Raw genomic sequence first — 25,073 nt, 5'->3', positions numbered from 1 at the left:
AGTGTAGGTATGAGATCACACCAGCTCCAAAAAGGAGGGAAGAGAGTACAAAAACTCCCACCAATGGGCATTATTTCTTCTATCATATACTAATTTGCATTTGATGCTAGCAAATTACAGAAATAATATATTTTCAGTTTTACAAAATTGCATGGCAAAGAGAACAACAGATAAGCCTAGCTGTTGTTTTAGTGAGTTCTGTTGATATCTAAGCTCTACAAGGAAAGCTTGATTGCTTTCTGATGTATCCAGAAGCCCAAGAGAGATAAGACAGCCTCCTTATACATGGTTGTTTATTTAAGCAATAAGGCACAACAGGCAGTACATTTCTGAGTGATTATTACAAGCCTCAGGTGGTGTCAGAAGGCATGGGACTAAAGGCTGTGGGTCTTTAACTCACCAAGAAGTTCAGCGATGACCTAGAAATGAACCATCTCTTGGTGTCTCATTCCTATTATGAAAACTGAATTGCTAAATAAAAATTAGGGGAAACATTCAGATCTGTGTGGTTTCTGGGCATTACAGATCTGGATGTGACATAATGAGGAGGCAAACAGCAAGCCCCAGTTGTGTCTGGTGCTAGCAGCTCATTCCATAATTGCTTTTCATAACAGAATACGTGGAATGTGGGAATTCTGTGTCATGTGAAAGGAAAAACAGTGCCTGAAAAAGCTTTCTCCTGTTACTCGCTTTTTCTCTCCACCTGCAGCAGCAGGTTGGGACAAGGTGAAGAGAAGAAAAAAAACATTAACATGATCAAAAGCTTCTAGGAGTCAACTCTTAGCTCCTTTTTTATTTTTTTAATACAGAAGTGAAACATTTTTAGCTGTTGCCTCTAAAATTTGTAGCATGTCGGCAGTACCAAATTTTTAAAACACACAAAAATTAATCTCCTAAACACTACAGCTCATCTGAAAATTTTGTTGTGTTTTATTCCTGACGTAGTCTGTATTTATAACAAAGTCCTGACCGAAGGTATCCAAGTTCTGCTTATATGCTCCTAGTATTTTCACAATTTCTGTGTGTGTGTACCTCTGTAAGGATTCCTCCTCCCAATTCACCAGTGTAACATGCACTGAGGACAATGTTTTCCTTTAGTCACAACAGATCCCAGCTTTTATGAATGAATTCCTTCCACTCTGCCTGCATATAGATTTTTTTGGCTGTTAATGGTGCTATCAGCATTATGCCCGCAAGCCTGGTGTTTCTCTTTCCAGAGGCCGTAGAGTGACATGTGGAGTCTGTGGAACTATCCTCCCCCGGCTCTGCACAGCTCCTTCTGAACACAGCTTTAAAAATGAAGGATTTTATTCCCTGCTCGATGCTCTTTGGATAATTTGCCCAGGCACGTGGAAAGGAAAACAGACCTCAGGTCTGGGGGAAGGACAACGCATACAGCAAAATCTTTCCCACCTCTGGCACAGTTGGAGGCAGCTGGCTGCATCTGCTTATGGAAACTCCTCAGTCTAAGCGAGCATGAAAATGTCTCTCTCAGCACACTAAAATGTAGTGAGGTAATTACACAGGAAGGTTTAGGCACAGTGTTGTAAAACAGGCTGAACCAAACAATGAAATGGGCAGAGCTGGTCTTTGCAGCATCCTCAGTTTGACAAGCTTTTGTCTGTCACTCCCTTGGCTTGCATCAACACTTCGAAACATATTTAGGTGCTAATGCTGGAATACTTTGTAATGAGAGGAGAAGGGATGCAGAAAAGGAGCAGCCCCTTGATACCAACAGTTGAAGAGGCTTTCAAAAAGGCCCTGTGCCATTTATGGAATCAATTGGCACAGAAGTACATTAATCAGTGGAAACTAATGTTTGCCCTGGTATGAGTTAAACTGGAAAATGCTGCTATTAGTTTGTAATGTGTCTTCTATTTATGAAAGGCAGAGGTTTGTGCCAAGCTCTGTAACGGTCTATTTGCTCTCAGTAGGATTTCTGCACAAGTGTACTATGACAAAGGAAAAAAAGGAAGGGAAGATTGAGTGACGTACTTCAGGAGAAGGCCAGCCCCTGGAGAGACCCTGCAGTGGAGTACTTGCTAGAGTCCACAAAAGACTGGTCTGATAAAGGACGACAACAGGGAATAAGAGAGGAAAGAAAGAAAAAGGATGGTATTAGTAAGCTGAAATATTACTCGTTTTTATCATAACAGTAGGTCTGTGCTTTAAAAGACACAGCCTTTCAATTCAGCAGTATTAGTTGAGTTAGAGATAGGGTGGTTGCCAAACACCTGCATGGTACTAGGTGGGCTGGTGGTGGAGTCCAGTTACTCTTTACAGGAGGAAACTTTAGGACAGAGACCACCAGGGATCCCCCATTGTCTTCTATCCCCTTTGACAACTCAGTGTCGCTTAGAGCCTCACAAGGTGCCGGGAACTCACACTTTTGAGAGCAGCCATCTATGCTCCAGACTTGGTTTCACCTACCTTGCAGGCTATTGCCGTTGGTGCTGGTGCAGGTGGGAGGAGGAGAAGTTTGCGGTCTCACGACAGGTGCAAAAGCACTCTTCTGTTTCACCGCTGAGACCATGTTGGCTGGTGAGAAGGAGAAAATCCCAGAGGAACTGCTACAGTTTGAGGGGAGGCTAGTGGAGGAGGCCATTGTCGGACTTGATGGCACAACTAGAGGAAAAAAAGACCCCCCCCAAAAGGCATTCCTTAGTATTAGATAATCAGCAGGCTGCAGAAACAAGAGAATTCTCCTTCTTGGTTGCACTGGGTCTAATTTCAAATGGCCAAGGCCTTTACTGCAGTTAGATTTCTGGTTGTTCACAAAGTGTGATCAATCACTACAGGAAATCCACTAATTGTTTTGCTTTGCTTTGTTTTTCAGGTGTTCAGGACCAGTAATTCTAGGAGCTCTTAAACACACCCTTAATTCTCTGTCACTGCAATTCTTTGTTCTTACAACAACCCTGTCCTGCCATCCTGTTTCAAACTTTTCTAGTGATTGGCATTAGCCACTGCCCTGGTCCGAATTTGTAATGTTTTTGTGTAGGTGGATAAGAGGAAATCCAGACTGTGTAGGTAACTCAGGGGTTACAAAACCGATGGGCAAAGAGAGTGGTTAAAGTACAAATCTGGATCTGGAATTTTTAACTTGAAAGGCTTGAGTTTTTAACTGGCCTCCAAAACCAGCATTTCAAGCCAAGCTTTCCTTGTAGCAAGATGGCTCCAGAAAGACCTACAGGGTTTCAAGCAAACTTGCAGAAGGTAGAGAGGTCTTAGTGGTGACCCAGTCAACCTGCTTGTCAAAAGTCAGCAAAAATGTTTGGGTTTCTTTCCTCTCTCAAACCCTGCAAGAACTAGGGTTTAAAACAAGTTACTCTGAAAGATGTGAATACACACACACACACATATATATGGAGGCTGTCCAGCATGAAGCAACCAGTAAGATGGCCGCTCTGACAGTTTTTTACTCCTTTGGTCTCCTGGCACTAGTGTTTTCAGTGTCTGTTGCACAAAAAAAGGTGTGGATAACTGACAGAAATCGTGCTTTTCTTTTATCTCCCAATGGGAGAAACCACTTTCTCACAATGGCCACAGATGCTTTCTGTGTTATACCTCCTAGTACCAAGTCAGTCTCCAGCTTCCCTGTATCCACCAGCTTTGGGAAAGTTTCTGCTGTGGGGATTTCCCAGGAATTCTCAGTGACATGAAAAACAGTCGTATTTCTCACGTGACCATCTTCTTTATGCACAGGAATGGAGCTGGCATTTCATATCTCACCCAAGATAGAAAATTTTGAAAATGAAAGTCTGTTTTTTAATGGTCAAGACAAATAATTGTCTATGACCACCGTCTGAATACAATCAATACAACATTGTCATTCAGAGCCATCGACTGGAATCTCAGCTGGAATAGCTAAGCAATGAAGCTATTCTGATTTACATCACATGAAGATCTGGCTTTAACTACAAGACTGAATAAAATGAGAGTCTTCAGTTTTTCTGAATAAGTGTAGACATAAGGCTCTCCTTTTTTTAAGGGACTGAACTGATTGTCCAAAACGCAAACCTGCTAAATAGGAGGTTCAGTTTTTAAATACATATATCCTTAAACCGTTATTTTACTATATAGTGGGATAAATATCTTTGGTTCATGTACTTATCATTGAGGTTTTAAGTTAATTTGTTTTCATGAAAATAAAGCCAATTACTTTTATATTCAGACAGCATTGCCGGTTTCCTCTCTTATCCAACAGAAAAAAGGAAAGGACCAATAGTAAGATCCCATATTTTCATTCTTCATCCTGTTTAGAAACTGCTTATATACATGAGGGGTCTATGAATAATTACATATTATAGAGTAAAATTCCTATCATCTGGGCTTTGAATTATTTTTTTATTTGCATTTATGTAGATAAAAATCACCCTATTTAAGTTCTTATTTGAGAATCTGATATCATATTTGTTAACACTGAGGAAATCAATTAATGGAAATTAAATGTTCAAAGTTTCACAGTCTGACAGATATAATCTTAGTCTGAAGTCACTCTATGTCTGGAAGTACTTGCTAAGGGAGAGCAATCAAAGCACCTAAATTGAATTGCTACTATACAGCAATTAGTTTATTGATTTAATTAAGAATGCCACCTTTTAATTTTCAGGTCATGATTGAAGCATTTTCTGATTCAATGGATTAGACATTAGCAGAATGACAGATCTACCAAGAAAACCTCCCAAAATATAAGTAGAATAGAAAACCAGGGCTGGGAAGCCAAGTGCTATTCTAAAGAGGACTCGTTCATAAATATGAAATAATACACTGCTAGAGTATTTTAAATGTATTACTGGCATCTGCTTCCAAAAAGAGATGTCTCATCAATCATGTTACATTATGAATTCAGAGTGCACAGATTCTATGACAGTAAATTCAACTTAATAAGTAAGGTACTCTGTAACATTACTTGTTACATAGTTATTAGAGTACAAAAATAATAACTGGTTAGCAATTCCCAGGTTATAAGTACTAGTTATGTGGGTAAATATTTTCTTCTAAATTTGCAGCAGCTAAGAAGCCTTGGAGGTAATTTTTTAAATCGGGGTTACTATCACCTTTTTAATTCTGAGCTCTAGGAATGCAATTCAAAATAATTCATTACTGCTGTTACACCACTAAACTTAAGATCTGCTGCGTAGACCTTGGTATGTTCAGCAGTCCGTTTGTCCTGTCCATGCTAGGATCTCAGCCTATAAACCTATTTATATGACAAGACCTTCTGGCCTGATTCTGTTAGCAGCTTTCTACAGATGTCAATGGAATCCTTTATGCCACATGAGTAATATCAGAGGAATTGGGCAGGTCCTATTCATTTAATTATCTCATGTGAATAGGGACTACTGAGCTGTGTGAGCGGCTGCAGAAGAGGTTCATAGGCCTTTGTCAATAGAAATGTATTTATATTTAAACAGGTTACCAAACCTTTAATATCAAAATGCAGAAAGTTAGTCCTACACATAAATATTTCCATAACTGGGATTGTACACCATAAGCTCTTTACACCATGGAATAGATGATTTGTATGACTTGCATCTTTGTGGCATTCACTGTACAGACACTAAAACACAAACTCTAAGAGCCATTGTCACATTTTACTGACTAATACTAAGCTCTCAGTGAAGTCAATATAATACCGACTTGCAAAGCAAATGGAGTATAAGCAATCAAGTTTAGGCCCAATAATAATTCATAATTTCTATAAAGGTTATGAACATATTATTTTCTCAGAGGTCTCAGAAACATCATCATGCAGCTTATGGAAATGTCAGTCTTATTACAGTAAACTTTTCTGCCCTTCATATCTTACAGCTGGAAAAAACTATTTTTCCTGCAGCAAATATCCTTAGCTTCCCTTCATACCCACTGCAACAAAAAGCTGTGTACTGACAACTGACTTTTGATCCACTCCAACGGACATTAAGTCACTTATGCCATCCCTGCTTTCCAGCAATGTTGGGGACAGTGTTTCTTATTTACAGAGTATAAGGAAAGTTATGAAACTATTTGCCCAAATCATGAGAGACATTATTCTTTTTAAGCTCTTATGAGACTCCCTAATAATAATAATAATAGTAATTAAAAAAAAAAGAGAAGAGCATTGCTGGCAACAGTAATGTCTGCAAAGTGCTTCAAAGGTCAGTGCCTTGGAGAGGAGAGAAAGGACCAAGCTGTTTCAAGCGCTCAACATAGAAACTAAATATTGAGTATCACAGAAAAGTCACCATCTCCTTCTAATGATAATGTGCAAAATACAGAAAAACCATATAATACTCACTGGCATAGGGAGAATTGGCAGCAGATCCATTCAGAAAGGTTGGAGAACCGCCTAAATTTGACATTCCAGCATTCCCATAGCCATTCATGCTTGTTGTGACAGAGTTATAATTTGTCTGCTGAGGGGTGGTGCTTGGCACATAGCCATGAGGTGACACGCTGCTTGAGTTGCGAGTAAAACCTTTTGTGGGGAGGGAATACATTTAGAAATTGATATTAGCCCAAGAATGGTTTCTTACACAAACAGCTACAAGCAAGTAACTCTGGGCTACCAAGCCAGCAGCCTAGTCCAGCCATGGTGTGCACGGGGAGGGCCAGAACTGAGCACCACTACCACCAGGTAACCCAAATCACAAACCCTCACCGCCTAGGTCATTGCTGATGGGAGCACAAAGGGGGAGGAGGGAGGCTACAGCCTTCACAGCTCCTCAGGCAACCCATGCTCTCAAGCAAAGATTACCATTGGGTATCATAGGAACACTCACTCTAAAAGAGCTGTTTGTAGGAAATGGAGTAAACATGACCTACATTTTCAAAGTGAGGACTACCTACCGACTTAAGGTATGTACTTAAAAGCATGTGATTTTTGTTAACTCTCTTCTGAGGTCTCTCTCATGTAATGCATCTCAGATTGGATGCTCACTGCACACTTTAGAAAATGTAGGGTATATTTCTCAAGGTAGTGCGATATCCTTAGTGGTTTTGCTCTGGTCTGATCATTATGTTGGTACAAAATGACTATCAAATTTGGCACCAACATAAAATTTCAATCTCTACCTAATTCTGGAAATGATGTTTGGGGAAACTCATCTCCAAATATCCAAAAGGGAAGATTTCTTTCTAGAAGCACAGAAATACAAAATGCACCTTCACTCCTAGAAGAAAAAATGCCAACTTTTCTTCCTACCACACAGTACATTCATAAAATATTTTAATCTAAAAACCATTTATATTTTTTTAGTGTAATGCAATATAATTTTGTCTGCCCTTCCAGAAAACAGCCTCATTCTAATACGTCCTCATTAAAGTGGATTTTTAAGTTGGATAATAAATAGGGCTGAGCAAAGGAGAGGGGAAAATGCAAAGGGATTTTACCAAAATGTTCTTCACATTTTTTTTTTTTTTTTAACTGTAGGAATTAAAACAATATTGATTTTATACAAAGTGAAAAATGCTTTATTTTAGAAATTAGAGCAGCTCTGAAAATGTCTTTGTAAATATTTCTATTTTTTGCTAGTTTCAAAATTTAGAAGAGTCTCAAACTCCGGAAAAAAAATCAGTGCCAATATTATGTCTCTTGCAAAACCAAACCAAACCAGACAAATATTCAAGGGATAAATATATAAAGAAACACTACATAGGGCCCAGCCTGAGAGATCATCCATGCTCAGGAAAATATATAAGCAAGTACTTAACATTAAGTACATGCTCAAGTCGATAGAAATCCTTTTAAAATCAGTGGGATTTAAACACAAATACAAGTGTTATTCCGAGCAGAAAGAAAAACTATTTAGCCATATGCAGAAATGCTTTTCCCACATTGGGGCGAAAGTCACTAAAGAAAGCCCCATCTCATGACAGTATTGTGTCACTCAAAGGTTGTGCATGCATGTGTGATCGTGTCTGTCTAGACGTGCTCCTAGCCTTCAGTTTTGAACCATCACTCTTTCACTGCTGTGCACGTTTCCCTGACTTTTATCAGAAAAGGTTCGTAGAGAGAGGAAGATGAGTCTTCTCCTGACCCTGATTGGTGGCTTGTGAGGCTTCAGAAACATTGACAGCTAGTTGACCACTAAAGGAATTCACTCCCATCATTCCTGCATGGACTGACGTGTTAGCAAGGGCGGGGAGCTGGTTGTGATTGCGGGGGACACTGTAGAGTGCTTCTGCGATGTCTGCTGCCCTTTTCAGGATTATTTCCTAGAGGATAAGAAGGAAAAAAAAGAATAAAAGAGTTTCCAACGTGACTCTGACAAACCTTTTCTTACACACTAAAATGAAACATTTCCCTGTCCAAAGGCAAAAACTAGATGCTTTTCTTTCTAAACCAGCTGGCTGACTGATAGCTGATGCTTATAAGACCTGCTGCCTTCGTGATAATTCCTGACATCTGTGGTAAGAGAGTTGGAAGTTTCAGTCCCAGTGGCCACACTTCTGTATAACGAGACCAACTGGCAGAACGGGGCTGGAGCCTAGACTTACTCCACCTTAAAGCTATCTTTAGGGCAAGATTGAAAAATCACTGGTGGCAAGACATAATGCATATCATTGCCCATATTATATAGTGTCTGGTGAAAGTGGGCAAATGCCTCCAGGGTTAATAATGCATTGCTTTTACAAGCTCTAAATTCACCCCCTTTAAAAAAGCAAGCAAGCAAACTAAACCCCACTCCAAATATGACATTGCCCTCTATATTCATTCTTGTCTCACATTGTATTATCATATACCTTTAGCCCCTGATCTATCTATACATCTAAGAAATAGCCATGTTTTAGAATTGCTGAAGTAGAATGCATTTACCTGGTTGTTATGTGGCATACCATAGAGTGCTTCTACTAAATCAGCAGCCCTCTTAAGTATTACTTCCTGTCAATATAAAAACAGATGCATTCCTCTGAGTTCAATAAACTCCTTGTGGGGGAAAACAAATATTAGAATCTTTTATAGTCTTCTATTAGTTGCACCGTGTTTTGTGGTTTTTTTTTCCTCCCACCAGGTACACCTTAATTGTAACAACTCTCAGCAAGCACTGAATGGTGTTAAATCACTAGTTCATCCTATTCACACACACGCTTAATCAAGTCAAAAGGTGAGAATCATTGGTGCTGCAAAATAAAATACATCACTCAATTGCCTCTACCATCTGCACTATAAACCACTCATCGGTTTATTGCAGAATACAATCCTGAGGTCATTTACTAGATTACTGCAATCAATGTCATTCAGAGCATGTTATGAATCCCTTCGATGTGTTTATTTTATTCTTAATTGCATACTGCAGGAATTGTGACCTTACCCAGCAGGCCACGTTCAAAAGATATCCAATCAGTCCTATGCTACTGGTAATGTAACCTTTCAACTTCTTTGGTTTGTATCCTGATATGATGGGTCAGGGTAGGATCCATGTACATAAAACGATGCACACAAGAGGAAAACACATGCAGTATGAGAGAATGGCCCAGTACGCTGCAGTGTTTCCTGGAAAAATTCCCTGCACGGACAGCAGAATTTAAAATAGTCTGGGATTTAGTTCTCCATTTTGGGCAATTTTTTTTTCTCCATTTTCCTATTTGTTCCTTTTCACTTAATATTTCTTAGAGTATTTTAAACTGGCATTCAAGTAATAATAGCAGTTCCTGTGTTCTTACATTTTACAGTGTGGAAAAATCTCTATGAACAATTCTGACAGAAAATGTAAAAATGCATTGCAGAATTAACCTAGAAGAAATTTTTTTTCTTATTCTTTCAAAGCATCTAGCAGATTCCCAATTGCCTGAACAAAACCAATTGAGACTGTCCTTTGAGCAAAACAATATATTTTTGTAATTCCCAGCCCCTAAGTACTGCTCTAATATACTAACATGATGCTATTCACCATGGTATATTTCTGCAGGTAGCTTACAAAAATAGTACCAGTTTTAAAGATTTTACAGTCTTCTACAAAGTTAAACTTTTAAACTTAAAATATTTTACACAATGGCCATATTTTATACCAAAAAGAAACAGTAATGCTCAATTTTCATATACTGTAGACTCTGATCAGAAAATAGAGATATAATTGCGTTCATTTTGCTGTCACCATAACCTCTTCAAAAATCCTTGAACAACTCTTCAAATGACAAGCTTTTAGATGCATATTAGCATTTTTTTCAATTTTAAATTCTCTATAATATAAGATAAAATAGTTGTCATACTGCAGTAACTACTTATGACATATATAATGTCCTAAATTCAAAAATGAGATAGAGGATTTTTGTACTCCCAGTAAACATTTAGGCTTGCCTTCTGCTGCACGCACCCCTCTCTCAGAACACACATTTAAATTATTTTCCACATATGAAGTGAGATGTAATCTATAATTGATGGATTTTTAAATCACTTCATTTGAAATAGATTCTGAGGAGTTAAGCTGCTACAGCCTTTTTCTGTTTTGTTGTTGGTTTTTTTTTTTTTTTCTGTTGTGGGGGTTTTTTTGGGGGGGGTTTTTTTTGTGTAGCTTGACCACAACAGTTAGTAGTATAATCATGGACAGAGAGACTATAACAACATCCAGGTACAATCAATCCTTGTTGCTTTTCCAAAATCATCAGAACACTGAGTTGCCCTTTTTGCCTCATACTGAAGATACAAACTAGAGAAGAACAGAGATGTTACTGGAAAATGCTGTCTTTTTCAACCCATGATTTTAGGTGGAAAATTACTGCACAGGTGTTTGACTTTGCAAACTAGGATTTATTTCACTTCAGTAGAAATTGTTTGCACTACATATTTCACTGATGGAAAATGAGAATGTGATACAGAGCCCTCAAACTGCTTTGGAATATTGTTAACCGAAGCTGTCATTATGCCAAATTACTAAAAAAAAGAAAGTTCAAATAGTCATTTCTGCTCTACCTGACTAATCATAGTTATTTATGTAATGCTGAGCTAAAAACCTTAGAATGCATCTAAAAAGGGATTGGATTGAGGACCATGTTAAAAAATGAGGTAATTACATGGAATCTTACAGCTGCTCTACCTAATATCAAATATATTCCAGTTCTTAAACATTGGAAGTTCTTTGATGCCATATCATATTGCATGTAAATAAAACTAATTGTCATGATGGTTTATTGAAATATGCTTGACAAGTAGCATTCAATTTTCCTAGCCAGTCAATGGTTATATATTTTTCATAATTTTCAGTGTCTGTAAATTTGAGTTTCATTCTTTCTCTAACAATATTTTCACATAATAAAAGCATTTCTTGTTTATGACATTTTCAGATCATACAAAGTAGATGTTACACAAAAACTCCTGTGTCAAATAGTGGTATCTTCTATTCCAGAGCTGACGGTAGTTCTTACAGACACAAACTAGCTTTAAAACTACACAATAAAATGCTACTACAGACATGCTCAAGATATTAACTTCTTGTTTTCTGAATGCATCTTAAACCCTTCGCAGCTCTGCTTAAATTACCGTAGAAGCTACTGTTACGACTCCACATACAGAGGAGCCCCAAAAGTCCTCTGTAAGTTAGAGCAACAGACCTTGCAAGGTGCTTGGATTGCGGTGACCAGAAAATTGTTCTCACCTCCGTGTCATTACGCTCACAGTGAAGCAGCCCCCGAGCATGTTTGTGTTCGGGATCTAATATATTGCCTTTCAATCAGAGCTGAGAGCCACTGAACACATAGACAGAACATGACGAGCAGGTCAGGAAAGCAATAAAGATTTTACAGAGCTGTCCAAGGTGCTAAATTTACTCAATAATGGGTTTGGCACCATAGTGTTAACCTCTCATTTACTACCAGTTTGAGGGACTAAATTGAAGTAGCTGACTTCATTTACCTTGAAATGTATATTTTATGACATTATGTAAGTAGATTGAAAGGGCACTGCAGTTTTAACAATTTAAAGGCTAGAGCATGTTTAAGATGAAGCTTGAATATTTATTGTATATTGCACTTAAACTATATTGTATATTAAAAAGCATTGATTAAATTTGTAAAAGGTATTATAAAAAAGGACAGCTAATATAAAAGATCTATGTCTTTTAAAATCCGATTGATACTGTATGTTACCACTGCAATGGTGATAAACAGATAGACAGGTGGACAGAGCAGCAGACAGACATATCAAAAAGTGAGGGAAACTCACATTCTATAAAAAGAAATCTCTGCGTAAGTTCAAGGTCTGTTATTCCAGATATTCTTTTGTTCACAGAAATTTTTCTTTGCCTTCATCTCAGAAGCCTAGATTTTCATAGCAGTAAGTGGGCATCATGTAAGGTCCTTCCAATTGAATATGCAAGTGGAAATATTTCCTGAGAGAGACAGAGTTTGACTAAAGCTAATATCTAATTTATGGGGGCATTTGTCAAGAAAGATCCACTCTTCTATTAATGCTAAAAGTCTGACAGCTTTTAGTTTAGAATAAAGGACTTTGCAGCATTTAGTTAGAGCTAAAGTAAGGGTCTTCTTGTCTTGCATTTTATTTCAAATGAGCATCATTTTATTTCTATAAAAATAACAACTGTGTAAATATTGAAAAGAGGAAAGATTACTTTAGTGGTTAAATATGATGCATCAGAACACTGCCCTCCAGCTACACACACCACAGATCCAGAGTCCATTTTTATTCCAAACTGAAGTTGATTTTCTACTGAGGGATTTTTACTTTTTTAATTTTTGAAACAGGAATGCAATTAAATATTTTAGTCAAATTTTCCTCCTGAAAATACTAAGGGGGTGTTTGCATAAGCAAAAGAGGAGGCTGGGTAGTGAAGTCTGCTGCAACTTTGCATATTCCAAAATTACTTTAGGAAAGATTACATAAATCATACCAGAATGACTGTGCTTTTGAAGCACGAAGACTGAAATTCAGACTGAATCCATTTCTGACAGAATGTACCTTGAACGAACATTACAGCAACTTTGTGTGTTTTGTTTGTGGCATGCGTTCCCTTCAGAAGGAATTCATTAGGATCATGAAACTTGCATTTCAAGTTTTATCACGACAAGAACATTTTGTGTCAAGTTTTATCACGATAAATACATTTAGTGCCAGCTTTAAAAAAGATGAGATATTTCTTCTGTTGACATCTGCTTACTTTTTATTCAGCAACTAGTGAAAAAAATCCACCGTGTCCCAAAAGGACTGTGAGTCTAGTCAGCTAAAGGGTATCTAGAGTGACACTGAGTTATTCAGCTTAAGTAACTAAATTAGACAGTGTTCAAGGTAGTTGTTAAATCTAAATGAATTTTGTCAAGAACAAGCTGACCACAATATATAATACTCATCAGCCACATATTGTATTATTGAGACCACCAAAGGATTTATGTACTTGTGGAGGGTGTGTGGGGGAAGCTGTTCTAGCATACTCTGAGGCATTTATCTTATGTGTTGTCTAGATATCATATCACCTTCTAATGCTCTTTAGCATTGTAATACAAGAGAGAGCTCATTCATCTTCTGAGAGGGTACTTAGGGATGATGATGTCATTCATACTTCCTTGACTCTTATGTCTGACCTCCTGGCTCTGCCTTCTAACTTCCTACTCTCATGGCTACTTGCAAGAAAAAAACTCTTCTGAAGAGTCAAAATGCTGAACATCAGACTCCAGTTCCCTTCTTCACCTTGGAAAGGTCACATTCTGAAATTTCAAGTCAAAATTACAATAATTTGTGCTGAAACTTTTCCTTTGTTTTTCAATGGGTGAAACTATAAATGTGAACTAAGTTTTAAACTTATACTTAAAATTTGTATATGCATTATATTTTAAAAGATAAAGACAAAATTGTGAACACCTCTTTCAAGTGTAAAGGCAAAACCAACATTTTGGTAGAGAGCCATTTAGAAGGATGCCACAGATATAAAATGCCAGCCATCGCTTGGTATACAAGAGTTTCGGCCTGTCCAGAACCTCCCATCTCTCCACATCTACACTGAGCACTGCATTATTGTATCATTTTCAGCAATTATAGTTTTATAAAGACTCATAAAAGCCATTCCAAATGTAAAGATCCTCCATTTACTGTAAAACTGAGGGAACTATGCCAGCCTAATGGGAAGTATAAAATAACAGGGCCATTTCACTAAAAAGATATTTCTACTCACACAAAGATGAAAACTTCTCTAGCAAACAAACAACTGAATTGTTTCCATATATTATAATTGAATCATACTGAAGAAGTAAACACTATATAGATATTACAAAGACAGGAAGGCAAAATGAGAGGGAAAGACAATATACTTCACTGGAGGTGTAAAAAAAACCTGCTTACCACTGCCTAGAGGATGGAAGTGCACTGAATTCCTGTCACTGAATTTCAATGGCAATTTCCAGAAAATAAGTCTACAGTGGGAGCTAGAACCTTAGCTTTTCCAAGCCATTGTAGTTTCATCAGCCTCCACCCAAACTGAAAATCACAGCCTAAATCTACAGCACTAAAAACAGTCATGCATGACCTTACCACCTGCTCCACGATGAGCCAACCTTATAAATAAAATATAGAAAGCCTATATGAGGCAGCAGAAAGAACAAACACTGAAGTGCAAATGCGAGCAGGCATCTAGCCATAAACATTGAGAATCGATGATTAAAACAACTCTTAACCACAAAGGTGATAAATGCATAGCAATAGGGAAAACACACCCTATTTGAACAGTCTCCGTTGCAAATACTGCTGACAAAGGAACAAAATTACGATGACCACCTGTAAGTCTGTCCTTGCAAGTCTCCCATCTTACCCCTATTATCCTCCTGTTAATATGATGTACTTAGATACTAAAAAAAGGTATCAGCCTCCCTCTTTAATCCACACCACTCATGCTGCTGGTCTTCATTTCCATAAATGATGGGCATATAACAATGGCAACAGAATTAGTAGCTAGCACAGATGTGTACTTCATCTAGATACACAGTAGCATGGAATAAACTAGCATTAATATAGTTGCATTGGAATAACTCTTTGAATAAACTGACATTTGAGAGTCTGGATGCTCCCACCATATTATCATCAACTGAAGCATCTGGCAAGTAATTTGGATGGTTTTGTTGCTAAAAGCTCTGGAGTTCTCTGCTAATGTTAGATCTCCAAGTCAAAGGGAGAAGAGTGGGTATGTGAAAGCAGATATGCAGAACTAAAATCATCCTGCCAGTGCTTAAATCACTTCTTTTAGGGACTTTATCCAACAGTGATTACATGACTCACATCTATGTCCCTCAGATAGCTGTAGAACTTTGATTCTCCTGAGGATGTTTACAGTATGTCTTGCCCCAGACCCCTAAGTTTACCAGAAAAAGGCATTTATAGCTACCTGCAGGAAGCCTTCAGAGTTGTCAAATTTTAACTCATGAGGCCAATCTACCTTCCAGGCACACAGCTCAGGGCTGGTAGATATTACTACATTGTCCTCTTATATCTATTCACATCCTACAACACATCAACTGGTAGCTGGTAGATGTCAGTCGTATTTGGGACTCACTAACAGTATCATTAAGAAATTGACGCTATGGTAATTCTCTGGCATCTTCTACAGCATTTCCCACAGGTTATCTTGCAAGCTCACACTGTGAGGATCTAAGGACAGATCCCATCACTTTGAAACATAGCGAGATCACGAAAGGAAACATGTTTTTTCATGCTGTACAAAAGGCTGTGGTATTTATCGCAGCATGTAAAGACCAGTTCTTCTGCACATACATTTCCTTAGTTATGCAATCCCATCTTTCATACTATGATCAGTTTCTCAGATCCAGTGAATCATTAGAAGACAAAATAAATGAGATACAAACCAGATCATGAATGGATAAGTCCACATAAACACAGTTCAATGGCTAACAAAAAATTCTTCACCAACTTCCTTTACAGAAATTCCTCCATCCCCCCAGTTTACAGTGACTCATATTATTCCCATCTATCTAGACAACAAAAATATTATTCCTGATTTATCCATGAACATATGAACAAACAAATTATAACATTAGATTCTTCTATCTGACCTCAAAGGTTTGTCACAATGACCTAAAAGCACATTTTAAACTCTAAATTTTCCTTATGTGCCACAGCTAGCTTCAGTCCCTGGGCAAAATATATGGAGACACATGTACAAAGCAATCTCAGATAGGAACTTCAGGCATTTCTTTTTGAAAATTTACCCCAAACTATTTGTACCAGCATCTACAGTACTTTGAAGCAGATGTTCATTATTGAGATTAATGAGCTTTTAGGTTTGTTTGTTTGTTTGTTTTTTTCATATGTAAGATTTTCTGATAGCTCTTTCTTTGCTCTTCATAGTATTAACATTCCTATTTCTTGAAAACAGCTGCAGATGAGAGTTGCAAAACAAAAAAGGAAAAAAAAAGACTTATTACTCAAAGTCTTCTCCTGATAATTTTATACCCATATATTCTTGGAAAGTTGTCAAAGCCCCCTTATGGAAGAAGAATAATGTTTTGAATTATTTGAAGGGTCTGGACTTAAGTAAACCTAAAAAGAATTTGGAAAAATGAACAGAGGCACTAAATTCTGAGACCGTCATTCAAAGATACTGCACAGGCTGTTTCAGAAGCTTTATTCTGCAGATCATATTATTGTGCCCATTAAAAAAATTCCCTGGAATACTGGGGATTAAAGAAAGATTAAATGTGGCTTGTGATTTTGTGTGTGGCACAATGTAGATAGCCAATTATATATTTGTAAGAGTGAAAAACATTTTACTTGGCAAATAGACAGGCTGATATCTATTTTCTATCATTTGTATACACAAAGACTTTCCAAACACAGGTCAAGTTGTATCACTTTTAAATTGTTCCCCCATTAGGTCAAATCTAGAATATATTGGGTGGCATAACTCACTTGACTGCATTTAAATCTATAGAGATATATAATTATGTTTGGTATTGCAAGGCAAGAATGTCTGCTGAGTTAAATCAGCAGAGCTATCTAGCAATTAACGTGTAAATTGTACATATGTGTTTTGTCTGTTTAATTTTCAGAGTTGGTCTTTATTAATACATTTACCCATATAAATATCTAAGTATGCCAAACTAGCTATTTTCTGTAAAAAACAAGTGTTCACCTATATGCAATTACAGACCCACCTACATTTTCTTTTAATGAAGGGGAAAAAACCCCAACAAACCAAAACAAACAAAAAAAACCAGCATATCATTAAGATCTGTGAAACTGTCACTTTTCTGGATTGTACACTTCGGGTAGGAAGTGTTAGTAGTTAGAAACTGAGAGTTCAGGTTACTCTTAATAGCAGGAGGAAAACTGAAAAATAAGACGCATTGAAATTCTGACCTACAATGATATTCCACTATGTTCTGTGGAGAGTGGGTGCATAAAAATGTTGAAATAGAGACTGGAATAACGTTGGTAGGTTTTAGTATTATGGTTAAAACACTGCTCAGTCATAACCCCTACAAATGACTACTTTCCCTTACATTTTATCATTGGTATAATTAAAAGAAGTCTCTTGAAAGGGGCATTCTCATTACAACGAAGGACCACTTCAGACGCAATTGAAATGAAAAGGCAGACCATAGATTAGGTGTAGATACCAAGTGGTAATTTCTAGGGAAGCATAAAATGCCAAATGTGTAACAATTATATTTTATACTATGTGTTCAAAGGACTTGCAGTATTTTATTGTACAAAGAGGCTTTGGCTCAGAAAGACTACTTCAATGAAGTGCCTCCTAGCATATATTATAAAAATATTTCAACTTTCTTATCAGAAACAAAAGGTATTTTGTTCCTGATACTATTATTTTTAATTTACAGCCTTAAAAATTCAGCTGAAATTATCCAAAGCAAGTATAAATGTTGAATAACCAGCTATTTAAGAAATTAAATTTATCCAATGTTTCACAGAGATAACACTATCTTTCTGTGTACACCTCCCAATGTAAAAGCAGGCACACCATTTTACACAACCTAGGGCTCCTTTTTCAGTGGTGAGTGAAAAGATTACCATTGTCACTAAGCTACATATTTTATGGAAGTGCTTCAAAACTCGCCAATGATTTTTCAAAATGCATCAATATTTCTGTAACTTTTTTGATCATCAAACACTCTTAGCTCTCATGCTAGTTTAAAGCTGAAAAAATAAAATTCAGATTATCAAAATAGTATTATTTCTTTCCTATTTATTAAAAAAATGCTTTTACACACATTTCATTTGTCAGAAGCTCAGATCTGGAAAAATTAAGCACCTCTATTCTGTAAAATATTAGGACTTCAAGAGGCAAGATGCTACGTCCAGATGAAATTATGAATATAGCATTATTAGGAAGGACACTTAGGTCATCCTAAAGAACAAAATTAACAGAGACAAATTCCAAAATTTCTGTATCTTAGATCTCCCGTAATATATGAACAAAGATGTGTTACATATATGTGGCACTGATTTAAAAATGCTTCTCTGTTTTGTTTTCATTCTCCTCTCAGCAAGCATATCATTTGTCATCTGTAGTCACAAATATATTCCAAAACATTCTTTAAAATAAATCCAAAATGCATATCTGTGTTTATACAAGTAGCATGAGATTGTATGCTATTGTACTTAGAGGACATTTCAGTCCAGTTGAGTTATATCAACATAAGTTACATGATTGACTTTCACAACAGAAAGAAAAGGTTGTACTCAAACAACTGTTATTGCCTCAATGGAAAAAAAAATCAATGAAAGTAAAATGAACAAGAGATTTTGTCTGAGTTGCAGTTAATACCACTGAAGAGCTATGGATATTAAAAGGTCAACAAATAAATTAGTCCAAGTGTTATGAAATGAATGATTTGGCTTATAATTGTATTGAGTGCAAATTGTTCACTGCCTATTAGACCAGGTAATTTTTAACCATGGTGCCTCAATTACTGTTCCATAAGCAATAATATAGTTGTAAGAGCCACTGATTCGATCGAGTGACCTATGCGACGCGCCAGGACAGCTGACTTTGCTATGATGGATCACTGAGCCTGATCTCCAAATGGTGCCAAACCTTCCCTTCCCGTGAGGAGATCTCATAAAAGAAACATTACTGCTTGATTCATTTTACCAAAATGTTTGAGTTTTTAAGTGTCAGCAGCTGAGTATAGATTGTGAAGCTCTGTATTTCTTAGAAGAATTACGGCAACAGGCATCCTATTGCTTCCAGCACTCTCTGCTAAATGGCATCATGATGGTTAGGAGGATGCTTTTTCTGCTACTCAATTGGACTGTGTTGTGAGAAATACACGGCAATCATATTTTACATCACCACGTAAACCACTGCATAACACCTAAAACTAGGCTAGAAATGGAAACTGTAGGTGAGATTATAGGCATTACTTCACACTGCTGCAATGCCCTGCATTCAAAGATCTCAAAGCACCACTTTAATGGGAACAAATTAAACTTCACAACATACTTTCTAGGAAAATATTCTCTCTCCCCCATCTTCATCAGAGACAGCCTTAAAGCATAGCTGTTTGGCTGAAGTCACAATGGTCTATGGTTACAACCAAGGCAAGTTTTGTAGGGTGAGGTAATATCTTTTATTAGACCCACTGATACAGGCGAGAAAAGGTACAGTCAGCACGCAGGAAGCAAGGCTTGGGTGCCCAAAAGCTTATCTGTTTTTTTCCAGTTAGATCAGTTAGTCTAATATAAGGTATTACCACTCCCTACAAATCCTGATAGCCTTAAACAAGGAAAAGAAATTAATCTGATATTGCTTTCATGCTATGAAGTAACATACATGGCGCTTCATGAGGAGGAAAGGCAGCAGCTGCATTTCCCCATTGCTCCTAAGGGCATGGTGTTCCCTGTGAGCCAGGACTCGAAATATGGCAATAAAGGTTTCACCACTCTTCCCACAGGACTGGGCCTTAAAGGGCTGTAACTACACAGTAACTACACATATCTGCTCTCTGCCCATATATAAAATAAACTGGAGATGTAAATGCAGATCCTGAATTATCGAATAATCTGTGCAGAAGAAACCACAATAATAAAAGCCTAATTAGAATAGATTGTACCACATACAACCAAATCCTGTTTATATTGTCACTCTGCTATATTTTTGATAAATCACTACATTCAAACAGTCTATTGGGAGGGTGATTTTCCATTTCATCTCTCCATTGAGCAAAAAAGTGCCATGTGACTTGAGTCTGAATTTCAATTTCACCAGCATACAGTTGAACTGAATATTATTTGGCACAATGCAGTGTACAACTGAGCCACTAAATGGCTGATTTACTAAATTATTATTAGATGAGCTCTTGCTGTTCCAAGTGAAAGTGCAGTCACTGTCTCTCCTCATGGTGTGTTCAAATTGTTCTGTGTTTAAATATTCAGCATGAGGCTAATGTGAACTGATGAACTGAGACTACAAACATTCACTTTCAATACAGACAGAGAGACAGAGATGCAACATATCATGTGGCCTGTGGAGGTGAAAATTATTTATATTTAAGGATGTTGCTGCCTACTTCGATTACTATAAGATATTCTTAATTAGCTTTGTGTTTGATTCAGGAGTTTGGAATCGTAGCTAAAAAACCACTCCAAAACTGAACTGCCTGTGTGGTTCTGGAGGCTTCCGAATCCTGGTGAAGCGGTACTTGAGCCTGGATCTCTGTCAATAAAGTGCATGAGCTGCCACCACAGTTTCATACTTTACTACCATTAGTATTTGAGTTGCAACTTAAAAGTATCACCTGCAATTCCGACCTCAACATCAGAAACCCTAGGAAATGCAGAGGACTGAGCATGTTGTGTAATTTTATGACTTTTTGAGGTGGGGGAAGATAGGGAAAAAGGAAAATAATTTTTTTTAAAAAAGGTTAAAAAAAAAGAAACCATTTCTTTACTGCCACCTGCTGGAGTTGACAATAACCCTTTGTCATACTAAAAGAACAAGCATCTTCACTTAGAGGACAGTTACGGCAAGCATTTAAAATACTGTGATCCCAGACACTTACAGTAGATTAGAATTTTTTATTGGTGCTGTGTTGCCATAACAACATAAAGACAGCAGATGACTTAAGCTAAGCTTGCAAAGCAAAAGGCTGCTCATCTGGCAGTTAAAATGAATACAGTTCACTTCACAAGTTCCCCATATGGACCCTTAGTGTATGGTAATGAGGATACCATATGGTGGGAGAAAATGCACAGAGAACAATTGTGCTCTACTGGATGAGTGAAGTGAGCAGGAAGTTATGAGGAAACGCAGGAGAGAGATTTGTGCGTGTGCTCTCTAACTCAAGGGTTTCTTTCAGAGGGGGGCTCTCTCTCTTCTTAATCTTCTTCTTAATATATACATGCATAGAAATGACAGAGAAACATATTGTACATTTTGCAACATCATTCATCATAAACTGTCAGCTGTGTTTGTAAATCAGCTTGGTAAGATCTTATAAATTTGTAATTCTTAGAAGGTAAAAGTGCTAAATTTTTAGACAAAGTGCAGGAAAATTTAAGCACTTCTGACAAGTAGAAACATTAGTGGTAATCATTTTAAAAATGCTTGCATCTTTCTGCCTGCATGTTTAGCTGTAAATAATGCCGCAATGAATAAAAGCTTTAAAAAGGGGAGGGGAGGATGAAATGGAATAAATATTTTTTATTTTATTTCCAAAAGGATAAAAAGTAATAGTTGATCAGAACCATATGCATGCAAGATTCTGCTGTAAATGTACATATGCTATACAGTACGCTGTACTAACCAGATCCTAAACCTGGTAAGACAGCTTGCTAAAGGCTGCAAAGTCAATTTTGTACTACACATGCTTCATAAAAGATGAATATAAATGCATTAGTTAGACACGGTGAGCTAAATTAGAAGGTCAGGCAGGGCTGGAAGGGCTGAAATATCACACAACCAATGACTGTAATTACTCTTTTTTTAAGTCTATTAAGTGGTGTTGTTCTATCAAGGCTCAGGGGTATAGGACATGAAGTACAAGATAAAGTAATGTGTATTTATTACTCCCACGGGATCAATTTACTAGATATTTTCAGCTCCATGGAGCAAAATACACAAATGCAGCCTTTGTAACTTTCTTCAAACTGTGGCTTTTTCCTTCAAAAGCTCTGCTCCTCGAAGGGACCGTGTTTACCTGTTTGGTATCATCCTGCCACCCTCAGTTAATTGTTGTATTTAAAAACAATAACAATAAGGATACAGGAATAGAAAAATGCAGGGATCCCTCTTACAGGATGTTCAAACAAGTGGTTTGAGTTGTTCAGGTGGAATGTGAAAACTAGAAAATCCAACCCCAAGCATGATTTTTACCCCAAGGCAAAGCAGAAATCAGGAATGGAGAATGGCGCAGAGCTCCTTGTCTTCGTGTTAGCCCTGATCTATTAAAAGTTTTGTCATAGATTCTAAATTACACCATCTGCTCTAATCATTTGCTGAGTAAATGCTGACCCACTTATAAAGAAAACTCACTGAAATGTGTATGCACACTGTTGACCTTCAGAAAGGAAAGGGCTCCTTGCCAGCCATTTGTATGTGGCTCTGCCCTTCAGCGAGCAGTGCGGCTCTGTCTCTTAGCTCTCTCTCATTTCAGACTCTTTGCATATTCCCAGACATGCCTCTGACATGCACCACCCCATAAGGGTGATACTTTCATAGTAGCCTCAGGTATCTTGGTCATCGTCTTCTCAATAGCTTTGAAACTCTCTCCCTGAATATTTCCTATAGGATAAATCGAAAACCAAACCTAAAAAACCCAAACAAGCCCCTCAACCAACTAAATGCACAAATTGTTAGGAAATGAAAAAAAACCTACTGTTAAGGGTTCAATACCAACCTTAACTCTGGTCTCACATTCCTATAAATTTTACAGTACAGTGTAGAAACCGCCAAGCACATCTCATGCCCTCCTTGCTATACAGATGAACTCCAACAGCTCCTCTTCACATGCTCCCCCCTCCTGCCCATACTTAGTATAAAACTTTTCTAACAACCTTCTTGTTACACTGGGTGGAAAAAAACCTAAAATATGTGTTTTCTTAGCTGAAAATTACTAACCTAGGTTAAAATACAGTATCTTGAGTTAGCAGATGGAGATCCATTCTGGGATTTCCATTGGGTCTGTCTGAAGCAGCAAACCTGAGTTGCCTTGTCTTCATTGCTATTTTAACCTCCGCTAGCAAGCCTGGGCCAACCCACCCACATTTAGAGACAACCCTTATTTGCAATATAAACAATACCTGTGTCACAATGGATAAAGGGCAGATCTGCGGGATTTCATATGGGACGACTGCTTTTGCCAGCCACTGGTTCCTAATAACCACCTGTCTTCTCTTAGTGTCCCAAATGAGGAGGTGGGATATGTCTTGGGGGGTCTAATGACTGACCAGAGAAAAGGAGCTGAAGGGAAGGTGGAGCCTGGTTGCGTGTGCTCTCTGCTCAGCAGGGAGGCCCCTGTGTGAGAGAGACTCCACTTTCATCTACATGAAGAGAAACCAGAAGTAAAGGTCCCTTTCAGGAGGGATAAGGGGTCTCTTAGAGAGAGCATGTAAGCAACAGACTGGGAGGGAGAGGATGTCAGAACATGGAGGGGGTCGATGCAATGACTTGCTTCTCAAACACAGAGTGAACAATCTTGTGCTTAATTTAAATACAAGTGATGAGTTGTAAGGGTGGTGAAAATGGCAAATAAATTCTAGGAAATTGCATATAAAGAGGAATCGTTGTTATTAAATCATTTAGGATGGATGTGTTTCAAATCTAGCTCACAGTTGAAACTGTTTTACAGCTATAGCTGTGGAGTTTTAACAAAATTGCAGAATCGCAACGTATCTGCCAGGGATTTATTTTAAGGATTGTAGGGTAGTTACATGAACGAACCTAAATAGACTCAACAGGTTGTTGTGATCTGAACTCTTTAGTGATTTCCACTGCAGTTCTGTATGCAAGAACCAACAACACGTGTGTATTTGTGTGCACATATGCAAACACATGAGACAGGGAAATTGCACACACACGTGCAGGCTTATTCCCCAGCTCCACAGGCAGGCTTTCTACAGCCTGCTCCTACAGGACAACGATACGATTTCTTAACATTAGCATCATGGTATTTCTTTCACTTCTCCCCACAGATCTCATTTCCTCTGATCTGCTTCCTGTCTGTATTAGAAAGGAAAGACTATACTGCCCAGCACACTCCTGGTACTTGATCTCACTCCAAGTTTTGGGTGCTAATCCCACCACCGCTGTACTGCCTGTCTCTCCTCTTGGTGCATGTGTTTGTGCGTGCATGTGTGTATGTACAGACATGCACATCTGCTGGTGAAAACCCTGCACTGGCTGCTTTTCCTGACCTGCTCTGTACAAGAAGGGAACAGGACTCTGCCCCATAGCTGGCTCCATAGCCCAGCTGCCAACATCAGCTCCCACACTTTTTTCTCCAGAACCTATATATTGCATTTCTACTTTAAACATATCTCTACATTAACTGTCAGTCTAGCAGTCCAAAGACCCTGGTTCCCAGGTGCTCCCGTTCTCCTCATTAGGGGAGGAGACAATTCTCATCACAATTCTCCTTGACTGCAGGGATAAGTCACACAGCAGAATGCTCTTGTTGGTTCATGGGAAGGACTGCATGCCTTATGAACACAAAAATTATAACCATTTCTGTTTCTTGAAAGATCTCTAATTCATCAGTAATGTTTCAATGGAATAATGGCCACAAACCCTAGCAGCAATTATAGAAATGTGTTTTGTTTTATTTATTTAATGCGTAAGTACAAGCTTTTTAATGAACAGAAATTGACGATGCACTGGCAGGACAATGGAGAAAATGGAGGAAAGGATATTGAAAGCTTTGAGCGCTGCTCTCCTCTCTGCTGTCTCGCTCTCTGTCTCTCTCACACATTTGCCCTCTCTGCCCGTGGTTCCACTGTGGAAGCCATATGGCTTCCAACTCTCTTCTAAGTAGCCACTGAGAATTGTCTATAGTGGAATACTGCCAAAGCCCTTCCTGGTTTAATGACATGGGGAAGAGCGCTGTGCAGTGCTCACCCAGCACAGAGACTCACTGCGTCCTTGATTATGATCCTGGAGCCAGCAAGCGATGCTGGG

At 38.0% G+C, this 25,073-nt stretch overlaps 1 protein-coding gene across 1 annotated transcript in view; it reads right to left on the bottom strand.

Annotated features, from left to right (window-relative positions):
* The window catches only part of EBF1 (early B-cell factor 1), a 281,018-nt gene that overhangs the window by 6,927 nt on the left and 249,018 nt on the right, over positions 1 to 25,073 (bottom strand). The window contains exons 10-13 of the mRNA XM_009333536.1: positions 8,801 to 8,866; positions 8,022 to 8,199; positions 6,281 to 6,460; positions 2,431 to 2,625 (exon numbers count right to left, since the gene is read on the bottom strand). Coding sequence (XP_009331811.1) covers positions 2,431 to 2,625; positions 6,281 to 6,460; positions 8,022 to 8,199; positions 8,801 to 8,866 — 619 coding nt within the window. The remainder of the gene's footprint in view (positions 1 to 2,430; positions 2,626 to 6,280; positions 6,461 to 8,021; positions 8,200 to 8,800; positions 8,867 to 25,073) is intronic.

Source organism: Pygoscelis adeliae, unplaced genomic scaffold (assembly GCF_000699105.1).
Source record: "Pygoscelis adeliae isolate BGI_AS28 unplaced genomic scaffold, ASM69910v1 Scaffold431, whole genome shotgun sequence".
Lineage (NCBI taxonomy): Eukaryota > Metazoa > Chordata > Aves > Sphenisciformes > Spheniscidae > Pygoscelis > Pygoscelis adeliae.
The sequence above is the reverse complement of the archived record's forward strand: the minus strand, read 5'-3'. Positions and strand labels throughout refer to the sequence as shown.